At 45.9% G+C, this 17,737-nt stretch overlaps 1 protein-coding gene across 1 annotated transcript in view; it reads left to right on the forward strand.

The window, feature by feature from the left end:
* The window catches only part of csmd2 (CUB and Sushi multiple domains 2), a 366,715-nt gene that overhangs the window by 261,039 nt on the left and 87,939 nt on the right, over positions 1-17,737 (forward strand). Inside the window, exons 30-34 of the mRNA XM_056298741.1 lie at positions 257-444; positions 4,853-5,047; positions 5,998-6,114; positions 9,182-9,295; positions 16,354-16,449. Of these exons, the coding sequence (XP_056154716.1) occupies positions 257-444; positions 4,853-5,047; positions 5,998-6,114; positions 9,182-9,295; positions 16,354-16,449 (710 nt within the window). The remainder of the gene's footprint in view (positions 1-256; positions 445-4,852; positions 5,048-5,997; positions 6,115-9,181; positions 9,296-16,353; positions 16,450-17,737) is intronic.

Here is a 17,737-nt window from a genome sequence, read left to right on the forward strand (position 1 = left end):
ACAGCTCGGAAAATAGGGTTATTGGCCAGATACAATGGGGGGGGGGGGGGTTCCCATAAATAAATAAATTACTAAACATACCGAAAAATGTCAATTACAGAACACAACACTGACAGTGGTATCAGCAAATTAAAAGCCTTAATGAAAGAAAGTTAATTCACGTTATTCCCAGCTGTAATAATATGGTGATTTTGTGAATGACTTTGCGGTCTGACTACTTTCTAATGCAGCTCCTCTTTGCACCCTTTACGTTCAGGTTCAGCTTGGAGCCCAGTTATGACTTCCTACACATCTACGATGGGCCAGACTCCCTCAGCCCCCTGCTGGGTAGTTTCTATGGGACCGATGTCCCAGAGCGTATTGAGAGCAGCTCCAACATGCTCTTCCTGGCCTTCCGCAGTGATGCCTCCCTCAGCAGCAACGGATTTGTGCTGGAGTACACAGGTGCATAGCGCTCTGTTGGGGGGGGGGGTGCATTGGTATTTGACCTGTTGAAAAAAGGTGTGTGTGTGTACACGTGTGAGCATGTGTTTGTGTGTTTGTGTGTGTGTGTGTGTGTGTATTCTCCCCCCATGGAGGAGTTGTACCCAAGGCAGGCTTCTATCAAATTCTGAGCAACTTTGAATGTACGATCTACTATTACGTCTGTACTATTTAGCAAAACAAATCAGCTTATCAAAGTGCCCCTCTGGCCCCATATGGGAATGGATTCACCCTGTGCAGCTTATCGACCTTGTACATTTTTGCCTTTTTAAGTTTCCCCGTGTTTCAAAGTCCAAAGTGAGTTAGATTAGCGGCGTGTAAATTGCCTCAGAGAAAGAACAGGGCCCCTCTGCTGTGCCGTCCTCATCACCCACTTCCCATTTGTGCCGCGGTCTGTCCGGGCGTAATTATCGACTCTTACCTCTGGTCGCCAGCGACTGGAAAAGAAAAAAGCATTATGGAAATGAAAATCCGACAGCGTGCGCGCCGGAGCTCTGTTTGATCACCAAAGGCTTGTAATAAATTTGAATGGACCTGTTTTTGTGTTGTCTTGCACTGAAGCCCACTGACAGCGACTGACCGTGTTGTCTGGGGGCACCAGAAGTTATTTGTTCACGTGCACACTTAACACAAGAGACGGTGGAGCGATCACAAATGCTGTTGAAAGCAAACCAGTTCATTAATTGGCTTCATAACACATCCGTGTTTACCGATTCTGGGTCTTGGTGTCTCTCACACTTGAGCGCCTGTTGTTTGGCGGGGTGTTAGTCTTTTATTTCTTCTTTATTTTTTCGGTATCCGACAGCTATTCGGTTGTTGGAACAAGCTCTGAATTAGACGGGGCGGCTTCGTTAAGGACTCTGGTGGGAAGAACGGCGTTAAATCTCTTTAAATCTCCAAGCTTCAATTAGCGCCTTTTAAGTTATCAGACATTTAACCGATTCCAGATTGACCCCTCGCTCTCTCGCTTCTTGGCTTGCTTGCCGGTGGGAGCGGACTAGATCTATATGAGCTGTGCGGTGGCCTTTATAACTCTACCTGTCTATGGGAGACAGCCCAGGAGGCCATTTGCAAATTGGACATAAATGAAGTGGAAATACTGCATTTTGTTTAACACATTCTTACACAGTTTACCCCTTAACCCACCCCGACAATATTTAGTGCGGTGTGTGTGTGTGCGTGTGTGGTGCAGTGGCTGATATTGTATGGACAATCTGGTTGAGCAGATGGACCCAGTGTGTGGCTCGGCAAAACGCGCCGTCTCCATTTCCAATTCTCCCCACTAATGAACCATAACCAAATAATACATAAATTACTGCCTCAGTTTCAGACAAACAACGTGGTGCAGTGTCGCGTTTGGCTGTGGGTTCGAGCCTGTTTGGTGAGGCAACAGGAAGTTGACGAGTTGGCCGGACTCGTATTTGGCCAGCCTGTGACCAAAAACAAAAAAAACAAAACACACATTTTGAAATCTGCCTGAGGTGCTGTCAGCCTCTTTCCCAAGCAGTCATTATTTCGGTCTCTCAGATCTGTCCCTCTTCTCTCTGTCGCTTTCTCTTCGCCTGTCACTCGCTTTCTCTAAACACGTCTGATTAGACACTTTAGAGGATTATGGGGGCTGAAGCGTCACATAAAGTGAGTCACATTCCGCTTCTGGTGTGGGGGGTTTGGTGGCGCGAAATCACGTTTGCAACAGCGTCACCCAGTACCGGTGTGGGAAGATGGCGGTGCCAACTTGCGTTTATGGCAGCCTCACCCACCGTCCATGCAGTGTCTTTGTCCATGTATGTGTTTAAGTTTGTGTCTTTGTTTGATGGCTTGGAGAGCTGGTGCTGGATCGGCTGGGAGAGCTTGGTCTTTGCGTCCTGTGGGCTCAGGGACCACGGCCCTGCCTGGAGCTGCGCCCGAGGAGGAAACCCCGAGGGCAGTCTAACAGGATGCGGAAGCAGGGCAGTCTAAACTAACTGCTAGCCCATGCAGAACGGCGGTTCCAATAACACTGAGGGCGGTCTGGTGGCGGCCTCACCTAGCCTTGACTGTGTTTTTGGTGTCATCGTGTAGAGTGCGGGGAGGTGTCGAAGGTGTCTGGCTGGGAGAGCTGATGTTGGATCAGCTGGAGGAGCCTGGTCTGCTGTGTCCTGTGGGCCCAGGGACCACGGCCCTGCCTGGAGCTGCGCCCTAGGAGGAAACACTGAGGGCGGTTTGACAGGACTCAGAAGCGGGGCAGGCTAAGCTAACTGCTAGCCCATGCAGACCGGCAGTTCCGACAGTCATCCTGGCATGTGCTTTCTTGGACAGTGACTTTTTTTTTCCTATATGTTTGGATATATGTGTTTTTGTCTTTGTATTGTACTGCTGTAGGCTGGGGGAAACCACATTTTGGTTCATTTCATGTACTCAAGTGCATGAAATTTAATGACAAATAAATGTTCCTGATTCCTGATATAGTATGTTACGTACACAGTTATGTTACATAGAAACCTCCATGCACACAAAACACACACACACACACACAGGTTCACAAACATTCTGTCAATGTGTTGTGTAATGGGTGGAAAAAAAAGAAAACATTTACCAACTGTGTCACACCATTTCACATCACATCCCATCACAGGACTTGCACTCCTTGGAGCATTTTGCAAAAACAGATGATGCCTCTCTCACAGTCTGTCACACACCGAGATATATCCCAGGGCAGGGCTGGTTAAATCGTCCATCTCCAGGTGGTGACCGGCCTTCACACCACCAGCTGGGTCCGGGGCCAGTCGGGGCGCACTGCCAGCTATATCCATCACGCCTATGTTGTCCCTTACCAGGTCTGCCGGTTTAATAGAGGAGAAAAGGGGGAGATTTAGGCCAAGATAAGCAGCTGAAAAAGCCCGCCATGCCTCGGAGAGGGGTCGGCCGGGACATATAGCCCTCGTGAGCATCCTATCCCATCAACTTGTATAGTCTGTGTGTGGATGCCAAGCAATTAGAAAGGCAACAGCCATTTCTCAACAAACAGGAAGTATGCTTCTGTTCACTCTGGGCACCTGTCAAGGTGCTCCCTCCTTTATTTACACTTATTTGTTTTTCTTGTTTCACTGATGCTTTTACTGGTGTTGTTAGGTGTTTGTCTTGCATACACCTGTGTTTTTCTTTCTTTTTTTGGGGGGGTCCCTCCCCTTTTTCTCTCAATTGTACTTGACCCCACTCTTCCGAGCTGTCCTGGTCTCCGCTCCACCCCCTCTGCCAATCCAGGGAGGGCTACAGACTACCACATGCCTCCTCCAATCCATGTGGAGTTGCCAGCTGCTTCGTTTCCCCTGGCAGTGAGGAGTTTCACCAGGGGGGCGTAGTGCATGGGAGGATCACGCTACCCCACCCCAGTTCCCCCTCCCCCCCAAACAGGCGCCCCCAACCGACCAGAGGAGGCGATAGTGCAGTGACCAGGACGCACACCCATATCCGGCTTCCCACCTGCAGACATGGCCAATTGTTTCTGTAGGGACACGCAACCAAGCCAGAGATAACATGGGGATTGGAACCGGCGAGCCCCGTGTTGGGTAGGCAACGGAATAGACCGCTGCGCCACCCGGGACACCCCACCTGTGTGTTTCTCAACTCTGCAGTTTGCCGCTCGGCTAGATTGGATCGGGCATTTGTGTTGTATTTAAGGTTGCGCGATATTGATTTGGGCATTTTCCCCGTGTTTATTTTAGGCTTAACGGCGTGAAGTCTGCCAAACTGACAGGCATCTCCTCATATGCACAGTATCTGCTATAGAACAGTACAGCGGTAGATTGTACAAGACATCTTTCTCGCAACCTAAGGGGTGGTGATTGATATGTGGTTAGGCATTGTGTGTGTATGTGTGTATGTGTGTGTGTGTGTGTGCCTGTTGGGGGGGGGGGGGGGCTTGCGTATGTGTATTGTCTTCTCTAGTTGACTGCACAGCGGTGCATGTGAGTGATGCTTGTGTGTAGTCAGCAGACCTTGGGCCAGAGCAGTGCCATTCTCAATCAGCTGCCTGTCTGTCTGGCCAACCATACCTCCATGCCTCTGTCAGCCACAGATGGGAGGACATTGTCTACCAGGGCTAGAAAAAGTAGGTGGAGGGACAGGTAATATATGGTCGGCAGAAATAGTGGAAGCAGAGGTGGAAGAAGGGGAAATGAACAGACATTTCACACTCCATTCATGGCTGAACAACTAGATTATCAAGAAACTGCGGCAGAAAACACATTCTGTTTCTGAGCGTTGCCCCCTTTGGCTTGGAATAAAAAAGCCCCCCCCCCCAAAAAAAAACGAAAAATTTGTAACTAAAAAAAAAAAAAATGCAATCTCACTCGAAACTGATTTTCCACCATGTTACCTCTCTCCACAGAGAACCCTAGGGAGTCTTGCTTTGAGCCGGGGCTGGTGCGGAACGGGACCCGGGTTGGCGCAGACCTCAAGCTGGGCTCCACCGTCACCTACCACTGCGACAGCGGCTACACACTGGAGGGGGACTCCACGCTCACTTGCATCATGGGGGGAGACAGTAAACCCAGCTGGAACAAACCCAAACCCATCTGCATTGGTAAACACTGACATCTGGAGACAATGCTGTGGAAAACAAATTTAGAGCCGCGCCGGCTCAGAGGCTTATCGCATATACATATGCACATACGAGCGGGTGCTCGCAAAACACGCAAAGCGCTTTCATACGTGCGTAACCATGTGGGTTTTGCTAATGTGCGTTTGCGTTCAAGGCTGTAGCTGCAAGGTTGATTTTAGAAAGCTTAATTCGCGGTGGTAAGAGAGCTGCTCTTTTGCATACGCACACATCTCCCCCTCACGTTAGAGACACAACATGCGGCATCCAGATTACATGTTGACAAGTACACAACGAGACTGGTGTGTGCTGTTTGTTTACCTGTGAAGTTGATAGAAGCTCTCAGGTGTGAGGAGACCCGGCTCCAGCACAGCGTGACCTCGAATAAACATCAGATGATGTACACGCCAACACACACACACACGCATGAAAGCACGGACACAAATGCACACTCGCACATTTTTGTCCAAGTGTGCAGGTGGTTGAAGGTGTAGAAACAGACCATCACAAACAAATGAACACAAGCACGTTCGTATACAGGGGCGAGCACGCAAACGAAGAGGTATGCACCTGTGCAGGGCAGATTTTAGTCTCCCGTCCTTTAGGCAGGGTGGGAGATTCAGGCCTCATCCGTACCTGGCTAGGCCAGCAGGACACTTGGAAAACATTGCAATTTCACTGTGGTAAACAACAGGGACATATTCCACCCAAACCCCAATCAGACAAGTAATTTCAGAGTGATGGAATGGGGAGGTTAGGCGGGGGCGGGGGGTGGGGGGGGCACAGAAGGAATCTTGCACACCCAGCTTCATCCGTTTTTCTTTCTCTCTGCCCTCCCCCTCTCCTTTTGGTTGTTTATTTCTGCATACTTCTCACTGTCTCTCTCTCTCTCTCTCTCTCTCTCTCTCTCTCTCTCTCTCTCTCTCTCTCTCTAGCACCATGCGGTGGACAGTATTCGGGACTAGAGGGAGTGGTCTTGTCTCCTGGTTACCCTGGCAACTACAGCAGTGCACGGACATGTCTGTACTCTGTGGTTGTGCCCAAAGACTATGGTACGTGATGGGAGACGCACCCCAAGTAAAAGGATGGACGGATGTGTGGATGGATGTGTGGGTGGGTGGGTGGATGGATGGATAGATATGTGGAAGGATGTGTTGAAGGATGGAAGGCTGCATGGATGTGTGGGAGGTTGAAAGGATGAATGGATGGATATGTGGATGTGTGGGAGGATGGAAGGACGAATGGATGGATGTGTGGGGGGTTGGATGGATGGATAGATATGTGGAAGGATGTGTGGAAGGATCGAAGGATGCATGGATGTGTGGATGGATGGATGTGTGAGAGGATGGAAGGATGAATGGATGTGTGGATGAATGGATGGATGTGTGGATGCATGGATGTGTGGAAGGACATGTGGATGAGTGCATGGGCAGAAGGATCATCGATTGTAATTTTTTTCTAGTGTTTGTTCAGTTATTGAGTCACCATTTTGAAAGGGCTCCTTTTCATCATAAGCGAGCTGATGGTCATGGAAATGAGCCGTAAAGGGTCTTCGGTGTAAATCAAGGGGTCTCATTGCAGCTTTATGATGAATTAATCAAAAGAAAGCAAGACAGATGGATCATGCACGCAGCATATTGAGGTAGAAATGACTCGTCTATTGATGCACACAGCACCTTTTTCAGAGTCCAACTATTTCATGTTCTTCACACCTTTACTGCAAACGAAGAAAGGAAGACAAAAAAAAAGATGGGCTGGCTTCTTTAAACAGACTTCTCGGTGACAGCTGCGTGGGGGAAAATAAGTTGGTACAAAACTTGTAAAAGGCTTCCCCGCGCTCTTCACTTGCAATTAAAACACTTTGGTACCTCATGCATAATTCTGAAACAGAAAACCTTGTGTCAATAAAGACATTTGGATGAAAACCGGAGCACTAAAGTGGCTTCAACTGAGATAGAAGAATGCGGTGTGTAAAAATCCCCTTTTCATTTTCCTTTTTTTCCTCAACAAAGAAAATACACTCAGTCTGACAGTAAGATTGATAGAGTTCTTACCTCTGCTTGTCACATCACGGCATGGTCTCACTCTCTCGCTCGCTCTTCCTCTCTCTCACTCTCTCTTTGTGTCTCTGTCTGTCTGTCTGTGTGTGTGTGTGTGTCTTTCTCTGTTTCTCTCTCTCTGTGTCTGTCTGTCTGTCTGTCTGTCTGTCTGTCTGTCTGTCTTTGTGTTTGTCTCTCGCGCTCCGTGTCTCTCTGTGTCTTTCTCTCTATCTCTGTCTGTCTGTCTATCAGTCTGTCTCTGTATCTCTCTCTGCGTCTCTCTCTCTCTCTCTGTGTCTATCTGTCTCTCTCTCTTTCTCACCCTCTGTCTCTCTTACTCGCTCACTCTCTCGCTCTCTGTGTCTCTCAAATTCAAATTCAAATGGCTTTATTGGCCATTCTCTCGCTCTGTTTATTTCTGTTTCTTTAATATTTGTTTATGTATTTCTGTGTGTGTGTGTGTGTGTGTGTGTCTCTCTCTCTCTCCTCTCTCTCTCTCTCTCTCTCTCTCTCTCTCTCTCTCTCTCTCTCTCTCTCTCTCTCTCTCTCTCTCTCTCTCTCTCTCTCTCTCTCTCTCTCTCTCTCTCTCTCTCTCTCTCTCGCACACACACACACACACACACACACACACTAAAACAAGTCAACACACAACCAGTAATAATTAATTGCTGTGTGGAAGGTTCAGAGTTTGTGGTGTTTCACTTCTTTTTGGCATTTCCATCTTAAAAGGTCACCGCTTCCTTCCATGTTAAGAAAACAGAAATGAAATGCAATGTCACCCTCCCCACACCTGCAAATACAGTAAAGAGACGCCAAAAACATAGAGCTTGCTATTTAAACTGACAAAAATATCTCTTTGCCTCCATTTCTCTCGGTTTGTGTCCTTCCTGGGCATCTCCTTGCCCCCGCTCTCCTTAATGAGCTATCAACCGTGTGGTTCTTTGGGGAAAACTCAAAACCCATCAGTGTTCATTTATACCAAGCCTTGGGATGCTTCAGCCTATCTGTTAAATATGGAGGTTATGTCTCCCATTCAGAGGTCAGACACCATGCCAAACCTGCTGGCCGCCCATCTCTCTGCACCCTGGTGGCAAGATTATGTCACTTTGCAAAGTCAGGCTGGCCAGAGGAAATGGAAGTAATCAAAGCCTGCTTTTTGCACTGTCTTGGCAAATGACGCCGGGGGCCCGGGGCAACACTTTGTCGTGTGGAACCCCTCTGCCTCGTCTACCGCCAATTGCCATTAGGCCGACGCACACTCACCCTAATGGCAGGCTATTTCCCTTGATGTAGAGGATAGGATGGTCATCACGGTAACTGCTGTCTCCCTCAGCTTATTCACAGAAAGACATGGAATGAGAGAGAGACAGAGAGAGAGAACAATAAACAGAGGAATATGTACGATGAGTTGAAGATACAGATGGAGAAATTTACTCAGTCTTAGTGTGAGTCAAGTGTGAGTCAGTAGATAGGGCCCCATCATTACTGTTAATGGACAGCATTGTGTTCATCATTACACTTTAATGGAGAGTATTGTGTTCATACACCCCCCCCCCATCCCTCTTTTACCTGTAATACAGTATTTAGTCCAACTAAACCAGCCACATATTGGATCTGAAAGGGCTTAATCTATACTCTAACAGTCGGAGTGGGGGGGGGGGGGGGTTGAAAAGATCTAAAATCAATATTATACAGTTTTTAGCGGCACGTTGTACAGCTGACTTGCTGTGATTGCTAGCGCCTTTCAAGCTAGCGCTGAACCATCAAGCTAAAGCAGAATGGATTATCTCTGCAGTACAATACCACGGCAAGTCGGTCATGTATTATCCTTCGTGCTGGAAGGCAAACATTCTGGCTGAATTGGGATATTCTAGTCTTTGCAGCACAGAAACAAGCAGTCACCTGTCCTTTTACAGGCTTCATTGCTATTGGCCATAAGGTACAATTTGATTCTCATGGATGAAGGTCACTGTGAAAGCAGGGGATTGTGCCATGGCTCCTCCAGTATCAGCTGTGTTTTGACAAAGGGGGGGGGTCTTTCTCCACTAATATGCCTTTTCATTATCTTTGTCTTCCTCAGTGGTGTTCAGCCAGTTTGCCTTCTTCAACACAGCTCTGAATGATGTGGTGGAAGTGTATGATGGAGCAACACAGCACTCCCGTGTGCTCAGCTCGCTGTCTGGTGCACATACAGGTAATTACACACACACACACACACACACACACACACACACACACACACACACACACACACACACACACACACACACACACACACACACACACACACACACATGCCATATAAAAGAGTCATACAGAGACAATAACAATCTTTACATGTAGCACAAATCATCTTGCACTGCAGGTGAAATAAAAGTAAGTTGTGTACTGTTTCCTGTACATATGCAGGAACGGCACGTACCGAAGGAGCGTAGGTTATTTAACTGCACTCATCTCCCCCATCATTATATTTTGCACATGAGGGGGGGGGGGCTTAATAAAACATTTAAGGTCCATCTTTTTCACTGGGATACAGTTAAACTGCTAGGCAAATGTGCTGACACACACAGAGCTGCTGTGGCCCTAGGTGGGCTCTTGAGAGCTGTAAACACAATTCGACAGAGACAACAACAACTAAACAGTCTTACGGGGGTAACATATCAGCAGGCAGGCTCACAAGCGAATGCGCACATACACATGCACACGGGCATTGCATTGTCCACTTGCAAACATTCACACGCAAGCAGTTATAAGACCCATCCGCACCGGACTGGTATTACCCGGGGACCTCTAGTAGTTGGTGCTCTTAATCCCGTGCAAACTGGCCATGTCCATAATTTATAAAGTAAAAATTCCAGCGCAAATTACCTACCATATTTCAGCAAACACAGAGGTCATCTAATAATTATCAGACTACGTCAGCTGCAGAGCACCAAACTACACTGAGCTACTTGACAACACACTTAAAGCATACAAAACCATGAGGTGCAACATGTCGCTGAAAATTCATTTTCTGCATTCACACCTGGACTTCTCCCCTGCTGATCATGGTGCGGTCAGTACTAACATGGTGAAAGGTTTCACCAGGACGTTGCAACCATGGAAAAGAGGTATGGGGCAACTGGAATGGACACTGACATGAGAGGCACCAGATGCTGAGTACAAATGAAAATCTGCTGCAAAACATTTTAAGCTCAGTTGAACTAACACATGGCACAGTGGTACAGTGGTTAGCGCGGTTGCCTCAAAGCAAGAAAGTCCTGGGTTCGAGCCCTAGGGTAGTCCAACGTTGGGGGTTGTCCCAAGTCATCCTCTGTGTCTGCGTGGGTTTCCTTCAGGTGCTCCAGTTTCCTCCCGCAGTCCAAAGACATGTAGGTCAGGTGAATCTGCCATACTAAATTGTCCCTAGGTGTGATCGTGTGTGTGTGTATGTGTGTGTGTGTGTGTGTGTGTGTGTGTGTGTGTGTGTGTGTGTGTGTGTGTGTGTGTGGGCTCTTTGATGGACTGGTGGCCTGTTCAGAGTGTCTCCCTGTCTGCCACCCAATGACTGTTGGGATAGGCTCCCGGATCCCCGTGACCCTGAGTAAGGATAAGCGGTTTGGATAATGGATGATGAATGAATGGATGAACTAACACCATGTGTCAGCATCATTATGCGATAAACGTGTTAAATTTAATAAAAGTTATTTTAATGTTTCTCCAAATTCCTATGTGATGCAGCAAATCTGAATTATTTTGGTGTTCAGCTAGACATTGTCTATCATAGTGTCTTTTTTTTTTTCAGGAAGCAAAACGTTTGAAAATATTAGTTGGTCAGTGTAATATTAGTCCTGTGCGAATCGGCATCTCAGTAATTTCCACACCTTTTTCCTGCCTCTTTGCCGGTTGAGAATTATGGAGGTTGCGGTGGAAATTATAAATGAAAGTTTTGACACCAGTTTGGGTGCAAATTCAAGAGGCTGATCTCGCTACACAGCATGGAAATCCATTAGCAGAAAGAGCAAACTCAAATCCATCAGAAGAGTGAAATCTCAAAAGGTGATGAGGTGGATGACATGCATGGCGGCATGCGGTAAGGAACATAGAAAACTATATTAAGACATTCAGGATGCAGTTGCAGAGGAAAATAGTGTTCAGGGAGCGAATATTACGCGGCGCCTTGCAATTTCAATCATCTCTGGGGTGATAATGTCAGTAAGTTCAAGTAAAATATAGACTTGGCTTATCCCATGCAAAATGTGCCGCATGAAACACAGACGTTGGGGGATTTCTAACTGACGAGGTCCCCAGGTAATACTAGTCCCGAGCGGGTAGGAGTACGCAGAGAGAAAGAGAGCAGAGAGCACAGACACATAATGAGAGATATTTTTAAACAACAGAAGAAGAGAGCTGAAAAAGATGTAAAAAAGGGAAAATGGTCAATTGAGAGTGAGAGGGGGAGAAGGATAAAGCTTTTTTTTGCATCAACAACGTTGCGAAACTGCAGACGACTAGAATTACCCAGTGCTAAAAATTGCTGACAGGAAATGGATCATTTGAAAAAGGGTTCAGGTTTTTCAATAGGGGGCGAGTGATAGGATATGTGAGTTTAGGGCAGCTCCCACTCTCAACCTGCCCTCGCCCCTTGGCTTGACAAAAGCAAAATGGTTACTTTGAGCAGCGTCCGGGTAGCGTGGCGGTCTATTCTGTTGCCTACCAACATGGGGATCACCGGTTCAAATCCCTGTGTTACCTTCGGCTTGGTCGGGCGTCCGTACAGACACAGTTGGCCGTGTCTGCGGGTGGGAGACCAGATGTGGGTATGTGTCCTGTTCGCGGCACTGGCGCCTCCTCTATTCGGTCAGGGCACCTGTTCGGGGAGGGGGGGTACTGGAGAAAATAGTGTGAGCCTTCCACGTGCTACGTCCGGCAACTCCACATGTATCTGAGGAGGCATGTGGTAGTCTGCAGCCCTCCCCGGATCAGCAGAGGGGGTGGAGCAGCGACCGGGACGGCTCGGAAGAGTGGGGTAATTGGCCGGATACAATTGGGGAGAAAAAGAAGGAAAAAAAGGTTACTTTGGTTTGTGTCCAAGGCAACAACAGAAATGTCCTTTTACATCTCAATAAAAATGGGGATATATTAACTGTGGACTCCCGGTGGCAGGTTCACAGTCCTCTCTAACCAGGCATAGCAGAGCAGAGTTGACATCCTTTGGTAGAGGAGGTATGAGTTTTACCTCATGCAGACTCCGTCTCACACACACACACGCGCACACACACACACACACACACACACACACACACACACACACACACTCACACGCTAGAGTATATATATAAAATTAGGGTAAATTAGACACATTAGACTAATGTGTAAACAAACATTCATTTGCGTGCAGATGCCTACAAACCAATATATAGATGCAAACAAGCCAAACAATCACACACCAACACACACACACACACACACACACACACACACACCCACACACATATGCATACACATCGATCTAAAGCTAGAAATTCACCTACACAAACTTTAATGCAAACTGTTTGTCATTATGCTGCGTGTGTATAAAATCAGTTAATGGGTGTTTTGGGGTTGGATGACAGGATGTTGTTATGCAAGCCTATGGCATCGTACATCATAGCAGTCACACCGCTATGATTTAGCAAGCTCAGGCTATTGGCCATGATTATGCTGATTTGGAAAGCATATTTTGACAAACTTTGCTTAATAAATGACTCGGTTGTTGTTTTTTTGCATCACTCTGGCAGTTTGAGACAAATCACTCTCTTTGTGCCAAGCAGGGAGAGCTCTTGGTGAACGTAGCGAAGAGGGTGCTGACAAATACAATGAAATAAAATGAGTGAAAGAAGGCTGAAGGAAAATAATTGATTAGAAGTAGGAACGGCAATAGACAAGGATGGGAGGAATGATAGAGGAGGAAAGAACAAGAGGACTGAGTCAAGAAATGAAGGAGACTTATCTAAATGCTAATTTCAAAATTGATTTGAAACAAGCATGTTGTTACTCACTTGGCCCTCATTTAAAGTGTGATTAGAAAGTCGATTTTAATTCAACTTCACTTCAATTTGACAGCCTCGCAAGCTAACATCAGTGTGTTTCATATTACCGGTTTTAAGGCCTTTACACACTGGGGACGTGACAAATACACGGCATGACAATGTGAAATGCTCGCCTGCAAATATTTCACAACAAAACTATTCGTACCGGCAGCGATACACAAACTTGCGAGACGCGAGGGGGACTCAACCCAGCGGATTCAGGTACGGCAGTGCAGTGTGTGGGGTTCTCCCCCTCTTTGCTTCGGGGTCATGGGCAGACCCCCCGCCCATTGCCGGTCCAGACCCTGCTGGGTACACTTCCTCCATTGCGGTGCGCTGCGGCCGGCCTTGGGTCGGCAAGGAGGGGTTGCCTAGTTACCAACTCTGCCCCCTCCAAAAGTAAACTACATACGTTAGTCACTATCCTGATAGCCTACTTGTTCGGCGGTGCTCCTCCCCACGTTGTTCTTGAGTTCATTGTCTTTGTGATGTGTGTGTCCTTTGTCATACAATAGAGGGTGACGAGAAACACAATCAACAGGTCCGCCGTTGTCATTGGGAGTTGTGACGTGACGTCCGTTCCACGCATCATGATTGGTTGATGCCCCCCCCCCCTTTCTCCCAGTTGTACTTGGCCAATTATCCGGAAGAGACGATGTTTGTTCCACGCAACCTGATTGGTTGATGCCTTTAATCACAGTGCGATAGCTCAGGAAAATGGACCTCGTTCCGAAAAAAAAGTCATAATATTCACAGTCTGTGTGAAAGTACTCATGAGAAAAACTACAGTTCAAAAAAATATATTGACGTGCGCATTAATTGCCCCCAAAAAAGAAACGCCCCCGGTGTGTAAAGGCTGTTACACCATTACCATACCTTTCAACCCATGCGGTACATTTATTTTGAAAAAGTATAGAATTTTCTTCCAATTCGTTCAGTCACCATATCACTTAAACCTGATCTTCTGTTTTTAGACCTTTTCACCCCTTTGTTCAACCACAGCTGATTTAATCCTCCGCAGCATCCCAAGTGCCCCTGGGCAATGACGCCTAACTCCCTCGATCAAAAACTGCCATTGGAAATTTAAGTAACAGCCATCCATCCATTTTCCAAGCCGCTTATCCCAGTTAGGATTGGGGATGCCGGAGCCTATCCCAGCATCCATTGGACGGAAGGTGGGGAAACACCCTCTCCTTCTCAGGGCATAAGAAAGTTATGTTCGAGAAAAAATTTTGTTGACATTTTTTTGGCAAAACTTAAGTAGCTCCCAGTGATGTTGTAAATGATGCAGCATCTGTGCTTTTCGAGAAATAAAACTTCATCAGTTCGTTGTAAAGGACAATATTTGGGGCACAGTGTGTGGAACTGGAATGGGGCCCGGGGGCCAGTGAGTTACTTACTGATACACCTTGTTTGATCCATCTGAATGAATACCTGCACAACACAGCACTTTATGAAACACTGTCACCATGACAGCACACAGCCAGGACTTTCCTCTAATAAACTACCCAGCAGGCCTCAGGGCCCTCTGGTGGAACTTGTGTAATCATGGTGATGACAGTGTTGAGCAACTGTGCCGTAAGAGTTATCTCGGGACACTGTGCTTTAGGGCACGCAGACACACACACACACACACACACACACACACACACAACTTTGTTTCTCTATACTTGTGAGGACCCCTCATTGGCTACATTCATTCCCTAGCCCTTAACCTTAACCATCATAACTCTGTGCCTAACCTTTACCCATACCCTAACCTTAACCTAATCCCAATTCTGGCCTTGAACCTAAACCCAAGTCCTAACCCTAAAATAGACCTTTGTCCACACAGAGACCCATAAACTGTCCCCACAAGGTACGTGGTTTCTGGTTTTTCTATCCTAATGGGGACATTGCATTGCCTTTGTGCACTGCCTGTTGACACCTGTGTCCTATCAGACTTGAACCTAGTTTTTTGGCAGTTACTTGCGTTGTTGTCCCCTGACTAGATCCTTGCTTGTGTTGTATTAACTCTCAGATGTACGTAACTTTGGATAAAAGTGTCTACTAAATGAAACCGTAACCTCGTAACATTTGGTCCCCGTAAGGATAGAAAATGCGAAAATGGTCCCATGCATGCGTGGTATACAGACACACACTCACACACACACACACACACACACACACACACACACACACACACACACACGTTGCCTGTGGGGTTAATACACCTGCCTCTCTCCGCAGCATGACAGCAAGCAGACATAGAGTAATGAGATCCACTGCAGAGAGCTACTCAGCGGCACACTGAGAGATAGACAGGGAGGGAGAGCCTGAGCCAGGCAGAAGGTGTGTTGTGTGAGCCAGCGAGAGAGATGCTCACATGTTGCATGTCAGTCACAACCGCTGGTTCTTAATGACAGCCAACGACGCATCAGAAGAGGGCTTTCCTCACGGGCCTAATTGCATTCTGGGTTGAATCGAGTACCAGGGAAGAGTATCAAAATGTTATCATTGTCAAACTGTGTGGTTTTAATGAATTTGAAATGTAGCCGCCGGACTAACATGTTAAACTCTTTGGGTGGGAATACAAGCAATGTAACGCTCTATGAAAGCCTGCCAGTTACAGTTCACTGCGTAAGGTGGTGCTGCAGATTTGCATTTGAATCTGGTGTCTGCAGAAGGCAAGTACTGTAATTCCATTCACACCCACTGACTATACTGTAAATGCACAGGTCTCAGTTGATCTACTCCTATCTGGAGGACTAAGCACTGCTGTGCTTTCACTCCAGCCGCAGGAGGTTCAGGTTGAACTGAACTGTGGAGACATAGTAAAAATGTGAGGAGACTACCCCACACACCTATACAATAACTTATTTATTGTATAACTATTATTTATTCATTTGCTTACTCTTAAGTCAGCAACCACAGCAATTGGTAGTTACCAGAGTAAAGAATTTGTCTGCATGCAACCAGATTAAAGAGAGGCATTCTGGTTGGACAACTCTTGTGTCCATCTGGAAAGACCTGCTAACTTTTCAACTTAAATATGCTAAGTGACTTATAATGGATCCACCCATATAAAGCCGTTTGGGTTTTTTCCTAGTGGTCACTCGGTAGCCTCTACAACTCTGAAAGTTGTGTATCCACACAGTGTTCGAAAGATAAGTATCTAAAACAAGTAGTGTGACATCTCTCTGCTTTGTTTTTTGCCTTGCAGGTGAATCATTGCCGTTAGCAACCTCCAACCATATCCTGATACGCTTTACCTCCAAAGGCCAAGCCAGCTCTAAAGGATTTCACCTAGTCTACCAGGGTGAGTAAGAAAAAGAAGACACACATTCTAACACACACTAACACACACACACACACATTAATAAAAACAGAAATAGGTGTTTATATGTGAGGCTCTGTGTGTGTGTGTGTGTGTGTGTGTGTATATATATATATATATATATATATATATATATATATATATATATAGCATTTTTTTCCGGAAACCGTCAATGATGTTGAAGTGCTCAGCTAATGAGGAGCAGAATATCAATACAGATGCAGGAAAAAAAACTTTTAATACAAAGTTTAAGCTTGTTTTATGCGTTGCGCACTCATCAGCAGCTGATGAGTCGCGATGAGTGCGTGACTTTTTTGCTCAATGAGCGCACGAAAACGTTTTAATACTTTTTTTCTTCCTGTATCAGTGTTGATTTTCCCGCTCCTCATTAGTTGAGCACTTACAACACCATTGATGGTTTCGAAAAAAAACTCTACATATATATATGTGTGTATGTATGTATGTATGTATGTATGTATGTATGTATATATGTGTGTATATGTATGTTTATGTATGTATATGTATATATGTATGAGTATGTATGTATGTTTCTAGAGTTAGTAGTACTATATATAGTTATATATATAGTTATATATAGTTATATATATATATATATATATATATATATATATATATATATATAGTTATATATAGTTTTATATGTATAGTTATATAAAGTTTATATATAAAACTTTGTTAAAAGAAACATTCAACAGTAGGGAAAGTGCTCAACACATAGGGAGCAAAATAATCCAGTTAGTCAAATACATTCTTCATGAGACAGTAGAAGCCTGTTTCATGCCATATGCAATCAGTTACAGCTGCATGCCTAACATTCAACAAATAATATCGTCCCACAACACAAGAATCATGAACAAATCAATGACACCTTCATCACAACCGGACTCCCCCTGCTGCAACTGCTGTGTGAACGACTCATGCCCCTTCGAGGGAAAATGCCAGACGAAGGGAGTTGTCTACCACGCTACGGTGACGAAAAATGACAATGGCAAAATAGAGACATACGTCGGTCTAACAGAGGGAACATTCAGAAAGAGGTTTTATGTACACATGTGTAGCTTTAGAAACAACCGTTTAAAGAATGTAATGTCTTTAATCCATTATATTTGGTCCTTGGCGGACAGAAACATTAATTATTCAGCCATCAACCAGTAGTAAAATGTGCAACCTATGTCTAACTGGAAATTACTTTATCATTTGCGAACCAGAAATGTCCGCATTTAATCACAGGAATGAATGAGGCAGCGTC

This window comes from Lampris incognitus, chromosome 18, assembly GCF_029633865.1.
Source record: "Lampris incognitus isolate fLamInc1 chromosome 18, fLamInc1.hap2, whole genome shotgun sequence".
Classification (NCBI taxonomy): domain Eukaryota; kingdom Metazoa; phylum Chordata; class Actinopteri; order Lampriformes; family Lampridae; genus Lampris; species Lampris incognitus.